The sequence below is a fragment of the Bubalus kerabau genome, chromosome 3 (assembly GCF_029407905.1).
Source record: "Bubalus kerabau isolate K-KA32 ecotype Philippines breed swamp buffalo chromosome 3, PCC_UOA_SB_1v2, whole genome shotgun sequence".
Classification (NCBI taxonomy): domain Eukaryota; kingdom Metazoa; phylum Chordata; class Mammalia; order Artiodactyla; family Bovidae; genus Bubalus; species Bubalus kerabau.
In genome coordinates this window covers 158182895-158196981 of record NC_073626.1, presented here as the reverse complement: position 1 = coordinate 158196981, position 14087 = coordinate 158182895, and the positions used below count along the sequence as shown (strand labels likewise).

General features: G+C 40.1%; 1 protein-coding gene across 3 annotated transcripts in view; it reads left to right on the top strand.

Moving 5' to 3' along the window:
- Positions 1-14087, top strand: part of PECR (peroxisomal trans-2-enoyl-CoA reductase) — a 44631-nt gene that overhangs the window by 14874 nt on the left and 15670 nt on the right. For all 3 annotated transcript variants that reach the window (XM_055573406.1, XM_055573408.1, XM_055573407.1), the window contains exons 4-5: positions 5754-5835; positions 12240-12336. In XM_055573406.1, the coding sequence (XP_055429381.1) occupies positions 5754-5835; positions 12240-12336 (179 nt within the window). The remainder of the gene's footprint in view (positions 1-5753; positions 5836-12239; positions 12337-14087) is intronic.

Sequence of the window (14087 nt, the reverse complement as noted above, 5' to 3'; positions counted from 1 at the left end):
TAGACTTTTCTATAACCTTTAATTATTCATTTTACTAATGTAGAAATTTTTTTCTCTCCATTTGTGTTTGGAAAAATTTTGAATATATGAAAAAGTTAAATAATGCAGTGAACTCTCCTAAGGCATACCTTGTTTTATTATGTTTTGTTTTATTGCCCATCAAGCAAATCTGTCAGCAATGTTTTTCTAACAGCTTTTGCTTACTTTGGGTCTCTGTGTCATATTTTGGTAATTAGCACAATATTTCAAACTTTTTCATTATTATATTTGTTATGATGATTTATGATCAGTGATTTTTGATGATATTGTTGCAAAAAGATTATGACTTGCTGAAGGCTCAGGTGATGGTTAGCATTTTTTAGTGATAAAATATTTTTTAAATTAAGGTTGTACTTTTTTTTTTAGACATAATGCTGTTGTACATTTAATAGACTATAGTATAGGGTAAACATAACTTTTATATGCACTGGGAAAGAAAAAAAATTTGTGTGATTCACTTGATTGCAATATTGCATTATTGTGATGGTCTGGAACTGAACTTACCGTATCTCTGATCCCTGTCTGTATACCTTTCATTTAGATTCACCAAGTGCTAACATTTTGCTGTATTTGCATTCTCTAATCTCTGTGTCTTTCCCCCTCTCATCCTCGCTCCCTTTCTATCTCCCCTCAACACCCCACACCCTTTTCACAAATAATTTAAAAGTGAATTGCATACATCATCACACTTTGACTTACATTTTTAAAGAATAAAGAAATGTTGTCTATGCAACTGCAATACCATTATCACACCAAAGGAAATATACAGTAATTCAGTAAGATCGATTATCACATAATCATATTGGAATTTCCCTTAAAATCTAGTAGTGTGGGCGATATTATTCCTAGACTCGTGGTGTGTCGTGTGGGCTGAAGCGAGTAAATCAGTTCAGTTGTGCCTGACTCTTTGTGACCCCATGGACTGCAGCATGCCAGGCCTCCCTGTCTCTGTAAATAAGTTATTTTAGTGCAATTGAGAACCAAGATTTTTGGCATTGGTAAAAGGAGAAGTGAATGTAGACAGATGAGGCTGAATAAAAACCCTTATAGTCCAGAATTTAATTAGAAGCATTAGCATGGACTCAAGATATATTTTTTCTTTAAAATAAAATATGTATTCCCTGGCTTTGTCCCCTGAAAAGAAACAGCTATTAATTCAGTGACAGTGTGCCCTCCTAGCATCCTTTATGTGATCTCTGAATGTTACTTCCAGTTAAAAGGAACTGGGATTCCTAAGTGAAACAGCTTATTACAGGTCTGGGGGAGCAAATATGCACGATAAGCCTAGAATATTTTGTTCCAACAGAAATCTAGGAAGCTATATGGATATGTTACTGAACCAAACTTGGGTCTGCTCGCCTGCATGTGGTGAAGCCAGTCAACTGAACGTTGGGTTGCCGTGAAGGAAAGTATGGGGAGAGTGAGCAGCTTATGCTCAAAAGATGTGAACTCCCTAATAGCTTTCAGGGAAGGGTTTTGTTTTTTCTTTTTTTCCCGTAACTTTGTTTATTTATTTTACTTTTGGCTGTCCTGGGTCTTGTTGCTGCTCCGACTTTTCTGTAGTGTGGAGAGCGGGGCCTACTCTAGTTGGAGTGGGAAGCCTTCTCATTGCAGTGGCTTCTTGTTACAGAGCACAGTCTCTAGGGCAGGCGAGCTTCAGCAGTTGAGGCTCCTGGGCTCTAGAGCACAGGCTCAGTAGTTGTGGCGTACCAGCTTTAGTCACTCTGCAGCCTGTGGGATCGTCCCAGATGGGAGATGGAATCCATGTATCCTTCATTGGCATGCAGATTCTTTACCACTGAGCCACCAGGGAAGCCCCAAGAGAGAGTTTTTAATGTCAGTGTTAGGGAGGGAGCTGCAGGGCAGGTGATCAGCTCGTGCACAATTTTCAGCTTGGTTGGCGTCCAGGTGAAGTTTTGAGCATCACTGATCTTTTGGTTTCGGCTGGTCTAGTGTATGCATGCTTGCAGTCAGCAGTTTTCATCTGGTGAGGGTCTTCCTGTAAAAACAACTTAGGAATGTGTGTCAAGCCTTTATCTGTATCTTTCAGGGAACTGGAAGTTTGGTGACTCTGCTATGTGTCTGATTTATAAGTTTTTATCAGTTTCCCAGCCCAACAGCTATTCTTTGTTTCTGCATCTTCACACTTCCTAATTATTAATTCTTTTTTAAAAAATTATTTGTTTATTTATTTATTTGGCTGCATTGGGTCTTAGTTGTGGCAAGTAGGATCTTTTAGTTGTGGCATGTGGAGTCTAGTTTCCTGACCAGGGATTGAACCCAGGCCCGTTGCATTGGGAGCATGGAGTCTTAGCCACTGGACCAGTTGCTCAGTCATGTCCAACTCTTTGCGACCCATGGACTGTAGCTCACCAGGCTCCTCTGTCCATGGAATTCTCCGGACAAGAATACTGGAGTGGGTTGCCATTCCCTTCTCCAGGGGATCTTCCCAACCCAGGGATCGAGCCAGGGTCTCTTGCATTGTAGGCAAATTCTTTACCATCTGAGCCACCAGGGTATGAAAAAATTGTCCTAGATTAAAAAAATATTGTATTTTATGTTTTCTTGTGGTTTTACCTCCTTTTTTTCTGTCACAACACGATTTGGTGAGAATTCACTAGAAAGCATTAAATAATAGTGGGTAGACAAGCTTACTTTTGCTCAAGCTTTTAATAGAAATAGGTATTGAATTGTTCTCTGGTCTTTCCATTCTAAAAACTGGACTTGCACTGAAGTGAGTCCTGATGTACATCTCTAATATTGCCTTGATTTGTGTGAATAGAAAGTTTGCCTAAATTTCAAATTGCCTTCAAAAAGGATAAAATATTTACAAATAAAGTTAGCAAAATAATATAAGGTTTATATGCTAACAACTGCAAAACATTGCTGAGAGAAATGAGAGAAGATGTAGATAAATGGAAAGACATTCTGTGTTTATGAATTGAAAGACTCAATATTTTTAAGATGGTAGTTCTTTCCAAATTGATCTGTAGGTTCAATGCAGTCCTTATCAATCCTTTTGCAAAAATTGACAAACTGATCCTAGAATATATATGGACATGCAAAGGACTCAAAATAGCCAAAGCAATTTTACAAAAGAAGAAATACTTCTTGATTTCAAAACTGTTTATTGATTTTAAGATGAGACAGTATAACACTGGCATAAGAATAGATGTATAGATCAGTGAAACAGCATTGAGAATCCAGAAGTAAATCCTTATATTTATGATCAATTGATTTTCATCAGATGTGCCAAGGCAGTTCTATGGGGAAATGATAGTGTCATCAACAAATGGTGCTGGGAAAGTTGGATATCCACATGCAAAAGAGTCTTACCTCACATAATAAATAAAAGTTAACTGCAAGTCCAAAATTAGGATCATGGACCTAAATGCAGGAAATAAAATTATAAAACTTTTAGAAGCAAGTAAGGGAAAAAATCTTTATGACTTTGGGTTAGGCAGAATCCTAAGATACCCACCAAAAATACATCCATTAAATAAAAAATTGTAATTGGACTTAATCAAAATTAAACATGTTTGTGCTTCAAATGACACCAATAAGAAAATGAAAAAATAAACCACAGACTGGGAAGAACGTTTTACAAATCACATATCTGATAACAGACTTATATCCAGAATATGCAAAAAGTCTTATAAAAGCAACCCAAATTTAAAAAAGGCAAAAGATTTGAATAGATGGGTCACCAAATAAGATATATAAATGGTGAATAAGCACATGAGAAGATTCTTAACACCGTTTAAATCATTAAAAAAATGCAAATCAAAGTCTCAGTAAGATACCACACTATACCCATTAGAATGGCTTTAACCAAAAAGCCAGATAGTTTTGTGGAGAAACTGGAACCCTCCTACATTTCTGATGAGAATGTAAAATGGTGAAAACACTTTGGAAAACAGTTAAGCAGTTTCTTAAAAAGTTAAGCATAGATTTAACATGTATGTGTGGTTGTTAGTCGCTCAGTTGTGTCAGACTATTTGCGACCCCATGCACTGTAGCCCACCAGGCTCCTCTGTCAATGGAATTTTCCAGGCACAAATACTGGTTGTTACTGTTCAGTTGCTCGGTTGTGTCCAACTTTTTGCGACCTCATGGACTGCAGCACGCCAGGTTTCCCTCTCCTTCACCATCCACCAGAGCTTGCTCAAACTCATGTCCGTTGAGTTGGTGATGCCATCCACCATCTCATCCTCTGTGGTCCCCTTCTCCTCCTGCCTTCTATCTTTCCCAGCATCAGGGTCTTTTTCTAATGAGTCAGCTCTTTGCATCAGGTGGCCAAATTACTGGAGCTTCAGTTTCAGCATCAGTCCCTCCAATGAATATTCAGGATTAATTTCCTTTAGGATGGACTGGTTTGATCTCCTTGCAGTCCAAGGCACTCTCAAGAGTCTTCTCCAGTACCATGGTTCAAAACCATCAATTCTTTAGAGCCTCAATAAAAATTTTTATAAAAAGAAAATATAAATTAGAATTTAAAAAATATCATATAAGCAGCAAGCTGGAATGGTATCAGGTAAGAGTCAAGCACTATTTAATAGGGCTTCCCTTGTGGCTCAGCTGTTAAAGAATCTGCCTGCAATGTGGGAGACCTGGGTTCCCATCCCTGGGTTTGGAAGATCCCATGGAGAAGGGAAAGGTTACCCACTCCAGTATTCTGGCCTGGGGAATTCCATGGACTGTATAGTCCATGGGGTCACAGAGAGTCGAACACAACTGAGTCACTTTCACTTTCTTTTCACTTCAATGCTCAGCCTTCTCTATGGTCCAGCTCTCACACCCATACATGACTACAGGAAAAACCATAGCTTTGACTATATGGACCTTTGTCAGCAAAGTAATGTCTCTGCTTTTTAATATGCTGTTTAGGTTTGTTATTGCTTTTCTTCCAAGGAGCAAGTGTCTTTTAATTTCATGGCTGCAGTCACCATCTGCAGTGATTTTGGAGCCCAGGAATACTGGAATGGGTAGCTATTTACTTCTCCAGGGGATCTTCTAACCCAGGGATTGAACCAGGGTCTTCTGCATTGCAGGTAGATTTTTTACCATCTGAGCTACCAGGTCATATGCAGATTTAGCGCATGACACAGCAATTCCACTTGTAGGTATCTCCCTACTAGAAGTAAATACATATGTCCACACAAAGACTTGTATTCATAATCACCCAAACGTGGAAACTGTCCAGTTGTTCATCAGTTGGTGAATGGGTAAATAAAATATGGAATGTACACACAATAGAATACTATTTAGCAATAAAAAGTAGCATTTTTATTTTCATGTGTTACAGTATGGATGAACCTCCCCAAAACTATTCTGAGTTAAAGAAGGCAGGCACAAATGACCAAATTAATGAAATATTCAGAAAGGGCAAATCTATAGAAAGAGAATGTAGATGAACGTTTGCCTGGGGATGGGTTGGACTGCAAATGGTCACAAAGGGACTTTTTGGAGTGACAGAAATATTTGAAAACTGGATTGTGGTGATATGTATTTATTAAAAACCATTAAGTCATACACAGAAGATGGATGAATTTTATGTTATCTATATGTGCTGTCAAAGTAAATTATACCTCAATAGTTTTATAAAAAAATATAAATTAGAATTTTAAAAATATGGTATAAGCAGCAAGCTGGAACACAGTATCAGGGAAGAGTCAGGACACTATTTAATAGGATTGTCTTTCTGTCTCCTGCAGTTTACAACTCCTGGATGAAAGAACATGGGGGATCTATTGTCAATATCACTGTACTGACTAAAAATGGATTTCCGGGAGCTGTGTAAGCACTTACATTTTTTTCTTCCTATGCCTTTGGGTTTGTCCGTTGAATAGCTGGGGAGTAGGTAGAGCGATTTTCTTAAATAAAGATCGTTAGTCCCTATAATGCACTGGGACTCCAATACTTAAAATTCCCTTTATTGAACTTTGAAACGTACTTCTAAAACATTACCATTCGTATTAGGGTTACCCAATTTTCCAAGGAAATAAAAACAGTAATAGGCCCAGTTAAATAATATCTTTTTATCAGTATGTCCCAAATATCTCATGGAGCATTCTTGTTGTTTTTGTCTGTTTTGGCCACACAGTGCGCTTGCGGGTTTTTAATTCTCTCACCAGGGATAGAACCCATGCCCTCCTGCAGTGGAAGGGTGGAGTCCTAACCACTGGACTGCCAGGGAATTTCCACATGGGGCATGCTTATGCTAAAAATGATTTGTTGTCTCCTGTAAAAATTCACATTTAACTGAATGTCTTGTATTTTATCTGGCAGTCCTAATCCAGATGTAACTTAATGTATCTGGAGACATCTTTCTGGTTAAAATGAGGAAATGAAACCAATCTATGATAATTTAATTTTGAGCATTGTGGATATACCTATCCAGATTTAAATAGAACTGCTAGTAAATTATTGTTCCATAATAGAATTTGACCTATTTGACTCTTATTCTGATGTTAATAAATTTTTATTTTGGAAACGGATTTTTAAAAAATTTTTAAACTTTTTTATTTTATATTGGTTTATAGTTGGTTAACATTTTTTTTTTAAAGAAAGTAAATGAACAGCCTACTGGCATAGTAGATTCTTTCATAATAGCTAAAAGGCTACTCAAAACAGAAAGTTGAAAAACATACCAGGAAGCTACTTGACCAAGTTTAATAGTTAAAGAGTATGATTAAAAAAAAAAATGAGTTATGCTGATTCCTTTTGTATCTTGTAAGCTCTGATTCTTTCCATTTTTTAAATTAAAATTTTATAAAAAACTTTCCAACACAGAATTTCTGTTTTTGTGAAGTAGACCTATCTTGGTATTAAATTATGCATGCTAGTTTAAACAAACAACTATATAATGTAGAAAGTCAAGTCCTCCATACTCTTTCATCCCAGAGATAACCTGTTCAGTAAGGTGGTGATCTTAATCCCTTTACAATTAGTAAGTAATTGATAAGGCAATAATTTGGTACTCTGTTAATATTGTTTGCCACCATGATTTTAGCAACCATTGTTGACCCTTTTGTGAATCACTCATTACACTGGGGCTGTGAAAATGTTGGTTTTTCTGATTTCATAGTTGCTTCTATGCTTTTTAGTTGATGGTGCAGTGCTTAGTCATGTCCAACTCTTTGCAATCCCACGGACTGTAGCCCACCAGGCTCCTCTGTTCATGGGATTCTCTAGGCAAGAATACTGGAGTGCATTTCCTTCTCCAGGGGATCTTTCCAACTTAGGGATTGAACCTAGGTCTCCTGCATTACAGGCAGATTCTTTAGCTGATACTCTTCTGTAGAAAGACTTTTATTAATATTACAACCATCACTTCTTTAATATATGTTACTATTATTATTAACTTCTTTAGTATACCACTATGAAGTCACAGACTTCTTTTCAAAGTGATTATTTCAAAAGCACACATTGTCTCAAATTTAATAGAAATTTGTGTTGTGTCTATATTTTGCTATTACAGATAATTCTGCAATGAATAACATTATAAATATTTCTTTCATGTTTGCAGAGGTATATCTTTAGGGTGGGCTTTCCAAGTGGTGCTAGTTGTAAAGAGCCCATCTGCAGATGCAGGAGACATAAGAGATATGGGTTCCATCCTTGGGTCAGGAAGATCCCCTGGAGGAGGGCATGACAACCCACTCCAATATTCTTACCTGTAGAATCCCATGAAGAGAGAAGCCTGGTGGGCTACAGTCCATAGAGTTGCAGAGAGTCGGACATGACTGAAGTGATTTAGCAACAGCAGCAGCAGCATCTTCAGGGTACATCCCCAAAGTTGGATTGCTGGGTGGAGGGTAAAGGCATCCTGTTAGGCATTTGCAAGTTTCTTTGCTTTTTGCTGTCCCATCAGCAATGAACGAGAGTGCCTGTTCTCAGAGCCTCACGAAAAATGTGTCTTGGCAATTTCTGGACAACTCTGATGGGCAAGATATAGTATCTCAGTGGATCATCTATTCATTTGTTAAAAGGCTACCTGAGTATCTCTTGTTTGTGTGTTTGAATTGCATTGTTGTTTTCACACATGCTTCTCTGGTTCTTACCATTTCCTGACATTTTCAGTGTCCTCTAAGAGTAGTCCAATTTCCATTACAATCTATGCAAAGGAGCTTAGACTGACCGGCTGATCTTTTGGGTCATTGTCAATCATTACAAGGGCAAGAGACAGGCTTGGTATCTCTCATGGAGAGAGAATTCGTGGCCCAAATACCTATCAATGAATGAATGAATAAACAAATTATGGTTTAGCTATATAATGTATTCCTCAGAAATGAAAAGTGAACTATTGATTCATGCAGCAATGTGGATAAATCCGAAAATAATATTCTGAGTGAAAGAAGCCAGATGGAAAAGATCATGTATGTATGATTTCATTTATATGTTTTAAGTTTTAGAAGGATTTAAAAGTTTTGTTAGTGCTAGATTCACTGAGAGTTGGATATTATTCTACCTCCTATTCATAAATTATAGGAAGGAAATGAAGCAGTGTGATAGCCTTTCAGGTGGTTTATCACTCATAATCTCCTCCTGCACAGATTGGTAGACATTTTAAATCACATCTGATACAGAAATAAGGCCTTAGTATTTCAGAAAATGTTCTCAGTGAAAGAATGGCTATGAGGCTTGTTATTCAGATGGTGAAATGAAATCTCACAGAACTTGTAGTCCAGATAAATGCCGTTCCCTTCCTTCTCTCTGGGCTTTTGCTTTAAAAGAAGAGTGGCTGGAACAATGCCCATATAGCACGGTCACCAACCTGCAGCTGAATTTTCCGCCATCTGTTCTGTTTTGATGGGGGTCACTTTCCCTTCCTGGAAAGGGTGTTTTTATAAACCCTGTGGTCCATTCAGGTGTTTCACCCACCTGGAACTCCCAGCTATGCCAGCCAGAATCAAATCCTTCAGAACACAGGACCGCTGGTGATGTTGCCAAAATCTTACTTTCCTATGCTCATTGAAGCTGAAGAAAAAAATACAGAGAGTTTAGAGGAACTATAAAGGTGGCTTTAATCCTCACCCAGTGGAGGGGCGAACACAGTAGGCTTGTGCCTCAAGAGCTGTGCCCCCGCCTTCCTATAGGAATCTGGAGGATTATATAGATGAGGGCTAGCAGTCAGGGATTGGAGATGAGGAATAAAGGTATAAGGACCTTGTATTCTTCTTCCTCTTGCACTGATTCAAAAACAGTCACAGGTTGGTTCAGATAGCCCAATAATTGAGTCTGGCAGTCCAGTAGCCTGGTGGTTGGATCCATTGTCTTTTATGAACTGTACTCCGGCCCTCTTTCTATAATGCAAAAGAGAAAAATCACAAGGGGTGGTTTGCCAAGAGACTTCTGTACAGGTGGCACCAAATTCAGGATGTAATTAGCACAGAGTTAAAGGACAGTAGGTGCAGAATGTAGTCCATGCAGAGTTAGGGGGCAGAACAGGTTAGGAACAGTTAAAGTAAAAACAAGGAGTAACCGGATCTGCTCACTGTTCTCTCCATCTTCTTTGTTCTCAGGAAAGGAAAGAAAAACTCACTTTTTCTTTTCCCGCCTTTTCACTGCAACACTGGATAAGCAGTAAATCTCTCTGGATAAACTCTCTGCTTTTTCTTCACAAATGTTACCTTTTTTCTTTTTTTTTTTTTCAATCCCCAGAAACAAACAGATTAGGATGTGCTGTTTCAAAGATCCAGAGTAACTTTCAATTTCTGTGTAATTTTCTTCAGTGCCAAACACTGCAGAGGAAGGGCATATCCTTTCTTCCTTATGGAACGAACAGAGAGCTGGGGGCTTCAGGCTGTCATACCTGTTGTAGGTGGTCTCACCATCCAGCAGCAGTTTCCCTTCTGACATCACACTCTTCTCTGCCAGCCTCTTCAGTAGATCTCTGAGTGTGGAGATGTAGTCTGAAGATGCTATTGTGATTGCACTGAGTCTGTATTAAATGTCCTTCTCTTCATCAGCTAACCTTGAGAGAACTATGCAGGGGAGGAAAAATAATTTTCCCTCTGCCCTTCTGAGCTCTTAGCTGAGACCCCTGTAATTAAAGACAGATGAGCAAGAGAAAAACAAAAAGAAGTTGATTCACATGTGTACCTCATGTATACATGGGAGATACCAAGGGAAAAATAAGTAACTGCCTGTTGGGGCTTTGAATTTAGGATTTAACACTGTCTTAGTAGGGAATGGGCTTCCCTGATCTCTCAGTTGGTAAAGAATCCACCTGTAATGCAGGAGACCCTGGTTCAATTCCTGAGTCGGAAAGATCCACTGGAGAAGGGAGAGGCTACCCACTCCAGTATTCTTGGGCTTCCTTCATGGCTCAGCTGGTAAGCCTGAGAATCTGCCTGCAATACGGAGACCTGGGTTCAGTCCCTGGGTTGGGAAGAGCCCCTGGAGAAGGGAAAGGCTACCCACTCCAGTATTCTGACCTAAAGAATTCCATGGACTGTATAGTCCATGGGGTTGCCAAGAATCAGACATGACTGACTTTCATTTTCACTTAATAGGGAATGGGGAGAGGGGTTATAGGCCTCTTGGGATGGGGAGTAGATGATCTTTAGGAAAGATGGATGGGCCTTTTGAAGAATAGATGGGAGATATGATAGTCGGTGACGATGTTTGTTTGGATGTGGTGTTGACCTCTAGTCTCCCACCCATGATAACAGTCAGCCTCCCCTGGTTGAAGAGACTCCCGGGGAGGGGATTTATGACACTCAGTTCCATTTGGCCAATAAGGGGAGTTCAGAGAAAGCCTCTCTCTGCATCTGCTGTTTTTTCAAGGGACCCCAGCTGAAAATGATCGCTCCACCAGGGCAGCAGCATACTTCGGGAGGCATATTCTGCCACCCTTCAACCGCCTCTTGCTCACATTCTGCAGACTGCTTCCCATGCTGAAATTCAGAAAGTACTTTCTGTCTCTGGTCTTCCACCTGCTTCTCTCTCTCGAGAGGCGTGTGGGGGGTTGAGGGCTGTTCGAGGGTCTGGACCTCATGTGGTGGCCCTGGTGGTCAGGGGATGAGGACAAGGGGAGAAGCACCTCTAGGTCCTCCTCACAGAAGAGGGCCTGGACTTCACTGTGCATCCCGCAGATGCTCACCTGTTCTGTTCCCGCCTCTTGCTTCCGGTAGCGTAAAGCAACGCATTAACCCTGTGACCCTGCCCAGCTGGGAGGTACTCCAGAAGGGCCCCTCCTAGCATTGGTGTCAAGCAAGGAAACCCGTCGTGTGAATCCCCCCGGGATGGGTGGATGTAGTGTGACACAGGTGTTGGCTGCATTTGATGGTGATGAGGTTGCTCAGGTAACTCTGGCAGATGGGAGTGGTTGGCTTCTGCCTGGAGTCCTGCTAGGGCTCTGCAGCCGACACTGGGGTGGGAGTGGGCTTTCATCAGGAAATTGGGGCTCTAGAGGTAATCTCTAGTTAGGAGTGGTTACATGCTTGGAAATTCTAAACCATGGTATGTCTCTACCTTTTGCACCATATGGGTGCAGACCAAAATATTTTGAACCTCTTCCCTGGAAATATCTTAACATTTATTTAAATTTTGGTATGTCTAGAAGTTCTTTTGATATTATTTCTAGCCTGACATATGAATTTCATATACCTTATTATCTAAAATTGATTTAAAGAATAACCACACTTGTAACCCTCCAAATTACCAATTTGCTTATTTTCTTTCATAATTAAAAGTTCCTCAAAATATTCCTGTTTTGCACATTGTGATTTGGGGGGAACTTGTGTGGGCCTTGGGGCTTCCCAGGTGGCACAATGGTAAAATCCACCTGCCAGTGCAGGAGATGCAAGAGACGCAGGTTCGTTCCCTGGGTTGGGATGATCCCCTGGAGTAGGAAATGGCAACCCACTCCAGCATTGTTGCCTGGAAAATTCCCTGGACAGAGGAGCCTGGAGGGCTACAGTCCATGGGATCTCAAAAGAGTTGCACATGACGGAACATGCATGCAGACAGGAAGATATGGGCCTTGACTTATGTGAGATTTGTTTGACGAGTAGATAGCTATGGTTTCACTTTAATATTGAAGGACCTGGTTCTTTTTTATGGCTCAGACAGGGACTCATAATAAGAATGTTCTTGTGGGACTCTGACAGGTCACTGGTACACCTATCAGTTTAGGTAATATGAGACATAGTCAATAGAAGCTGATGGTGATGTTTGTATTTTGTCTTTTAAAGGCATAGTGGAGCTGCCAGAGAAGGTGTTTACAACCTCACCAAGTCCTTAGCTTTGGAATGGGCCAGCAGTGGAGTAAGGATCAATAGTGTTGCCCCTGTACGTAAATGTTCAATATAAAACCTGTTGACAAATTGTGCTTTTCTGATTTCATTTGTGTTGTTCATAGAGGTATTTGTTTGCATGTGTACTAGAAAAGATTGGCTTTTAAAAATAGATAAAATCAGAAAGAAGTATGCTTTGATTTACAACCAGATTGTCAAGAAGGTTAAATTAAGTCAGTGATTCTCAATCCTGGCTGTATACGAGAATTATCTGTGAAATAGTTACAAAATAGTGATATATAAGCTTGAAATGCTGGGCTGAATGAAGCATAAGCTAGAATCAAGATTGCTGGGAGAAAAATCAATAACTTCAGATGTGCAGATGACACCACCCTTATGGCAGAAAGTGAAGAAAAACTAGAGAGCCTCTTGATGAAAGTGAAAGAGGACAGTGAAAAAGTTGACTTAAAACTCAACATTCAGAAAACGAAGATCATGGCATCCGGTCCCATCACCTCATGGCAAACAGATGGGGAAACAATGGAAACAATGGCAGACTTTATTTTTGGGGGCTCCAAAATCACTGCAGATGGTGACTGCAGCCATGAAATTAAAAGACGCTTACTCCTTGGAAGGAAAGTTACGACCAACCTAGACAGCATATTGAAAAGCAGAGACATTACTTTGCCAACAAAGGTCCATCTAGTCAAGGCTATGGTTTTTCCAGTAGTCATGTATGGATGTGTGAGTTGGACTGTAAAGAAAGTTGAGCCCTGAAGAATTGATGCTTTTGAACTGTGGTGTTGGAGAAGACTCTTGAGAGTCCCTTGGACTGCAAGGAGATCTAACCAGTCCATCCTAAAGGAGATCAGTCCTGGGTGTTCATTGGAGGGACTGATGTTGAAGCTGAAACTCCAGTACTTTGGCCACCCGATGCGAAGAGCTGGCTCATTGGAAAAGACCCTGATGCTGGGAAAAATTGAAGGCGGGAGGAGAAGGGCACAACAGAGGATGAGATGGTTGGATGGCATCACCGACTCAATTGACATGAATTTGAGTAAACTCCAGGAGTTGTTGATGGACAGGGAGGCCTGGCGTGTTGCAGTCCATGGGGTTGCAAATGGTCAGACATGACTGAGAGACTGAACTGAACTGAACTGAACCCAACTATGGAAACCAGGTATTGGTGCTTTTAAAAGCTGGTTCACTTTCTCAGTGAAGGAAATTCAGATTCAGTGAAGGTTGAGAATCACTGCGTTAAGGAATGAATTTTCCTAGATTATCTTGTTATTTCTTGGTATGTCATTAATTCTTTATTAGGAGAGAGAGAAACTTCAAGTCAAAGTTCTAGGAAGGGATTTCCAGTTGAAGGTCAACTGAAAGTCAAGGGAAAACTTCTCTGAAACATAATGTAAACAATAGGGGAAAAAATTACCATATGTTCAGCTTCAGAAACTGTCACATTATGTTGGGCTTCCCTGATAGTTCAGTTGGTAAAGAATCCACCTGCAGTGTGGAAGACCTGGGTTCGATTCCTGGGTTGGGAAGATCCCCTGGGGAAGAGAAAGGCTACCCACTCCAGTATTCTGGCCTGGAGAATTGCATGGACTGTATAGTCAATCGGGTCACAAAGAGTCAGACATGACTGGGCGACTTTCGCTTTCATAAGACATAACCTATGCAATGGAGATCCTGCATTCTGTAGCTAAGACCCAACGCAGCCAAAATAAATGAATAGGTTTTTTTTTTAAAGACATAACTTTAAGCTTCCTTGGTCCTTTTATGTCGACCACATAATCCAAGAGG